The 1,821-nt window shown below is 38.7% G+C and overlaps 1 protein-coding gene across 1 annotated transcript in view; it reads right to left on the bottom strand.

Annotated features, from left to right (window-relative positions):
* Positions 1 to 1,137: 1,137 nt before the first annotated feature.
* The window catches only part of LOC149105324 (DNA-directed RNA polymerases I, II, and III subunit RPABC4-like), a 2,821-nt gene continuing 2,137 nt past the window's right edge, over positions 1,138 to 1,821 (bottom strand). The window contains exon 3 of the mRNA XM_089271813.1: positions 1,138 to 1,437. Within this exon, the coding sequence (XP_089127939.1) occupies positions 1,415 to 1,437 (23 nt within the window). The 3' untranslated portion in view covers positions 1,138 to 1,414. The remainder of the gene's footprint in view (positions 1,438 to 1,821) is intronic.

Here is a 1,821-nt window from a genome sequence, read left to right as displayed (position 1 = left end):
AAGAGAGGCAGTGGTTCATCGGGATATCCAAACACCGAGAAGAGAGTTGAAAATACGACGCACAGCGAAGTATTTTTGACGAAATTCGAGGTCTTTGGATAGCCGATGAAACACTGTCTCGAGTGTTTGATATATCTTCTCAATCGGAACAAAAACTGAGGAGTAAATTAAAGGGAAAAGTAAAATCGTCAAAATCTATGCTAATTAAGACCGAGTATCCACACCTCCTTCACGGTTGTGGTTTTCTTTGTTTTAATTTGATGAGTTTGAGAAGATTTGGGTCATTTACGAGGGATTTCTAGCAAGAGTTGTTCATGAAGGTGATATGACAGAACCATTCTATATGAACACTGATGTCCGCCAGGGATGCCGCCTGCTTACCTCTTCTCTTCTCTCTAAAACTAGACTATGTATCTCGACACGTCTTTGGAGAGAACAAAATTGGAATGATACAATGGAGCAGAATTTGGAGGACTTTGACTATGCCGATGAAGATCACCAACAAAACCACGCAGATGCATGCGACAGAAGTTCCAAGTACTGCAGGAGCAGGCTTCAAACATGATTGGGTACAAGTTGAGACACAGTGATGCAGGTTCGGTTTCAAGCGAACACTGGTCACATTTTGCTGCCCATCACGACCACAGCAGGTCATAAGGAAGATGTCGAAGTCAGCTGCAGGGAAGCAACACTCAAGGCCTTCAAAAACGTAGACTACGGTATATCTTGGGAGTTCGGTGGCCAGGAAAGATCTCAAATAGCGCGCTAAGTACATGTAGGGTAGAATTGAAGTTACCGAAATTGGATCCGAGAAAACCTCCAGTTCAGTGGAATCTTCACGGGACCAGAAGGAGGGGTAGATGGAAAATAGTGTACCAGTGCGCTAAAGCTAAACAATGACTTCTAAACAACCGAAATACGATGATTATTCCCTTGAGTAGCGAAATACAAAGGACTGAACCAAAATTGTTTCAAAACAAGTCCTTGTGCGAAACCTCCTCAAATGAAAATGAGTTTCATTTGAATGAAATGAGCATGGAGGCGAAACTACAATTCACGAGTGCTTTTGTACAAAGACTCATTTTGACACAGAGGCAAAAGGAGAGACAGAAATGGACAATAAATTGAACTCCACAGTCTGATTACTAATACTAATAAATTTTATTGAAGCATTGATTTCACAACAACCAAGTTATGAAAATGGATTACATATAATAGGTACCTTTAGTGAACTTAATTATTACTGAACGATGAAAACTTTACAGTAAAAATAAAGAGTGAATAGTGTGAATGTAACTTGTTATTTTCCTTCTGTTTTAGTAGCCGACAAAAACTTGTGTCTTGCTTGAACATCTTTGCCTCTGGTTTGTAGCATTTGAGAATACAGTAAGTGCATCAGACTATCATAGTGCTGTTATCTGGCATCAAAAACCACCACTAGATAAGAAGATATTGTTAAGGAAAGAAATGAATGTAAAGTACTCCTCTTACTTTAAAAGGCAGTTTTTCATTTGTCACTTTTAGCCCCCTCCATAGTTCTTTGAGTTTGGCAAACTAGCAAATACCTATCAACACAACAGGAAACAGCACAAAAAGAAAAAAAAATTAATAAAATGGCCAATTGTCCAGTAGATTCACAAACCTGCCAATTTACTAAAGTTGAGAAGCTTCTATCAGTTGTATTGTCAGTATTTGTCTAATATTAAAAAATCATTGAAGGGTTTGGCAAGTCTCTCATTTTCACCAGCCATCCTTGCAGCAAAACAGTTACTTACTAACTAATCCCTTGATTCACAGTTAACTCACAGTGTATTGTTAAAG

This window comes from Orbicella faveolata, unplaced genomic scaffold (assembly GCF_042242905.1).
Source record: "Orbicella faveolata isolate gen_17 unplaced genomic scaffold, um_ofav_v1 contig_34, whole genome shotgun sequence".
NCBI classification, from domain to species: domain Eukaryota; kingdom Metazoa; phylum Cnidaria; class Anthozoa; order Scleractinia; family Merulinidae; genus Orbicella; species Orbicella faveolata.
This window is presented reverse-complemented; position numbering and strand designations above follow the sequence as displayed.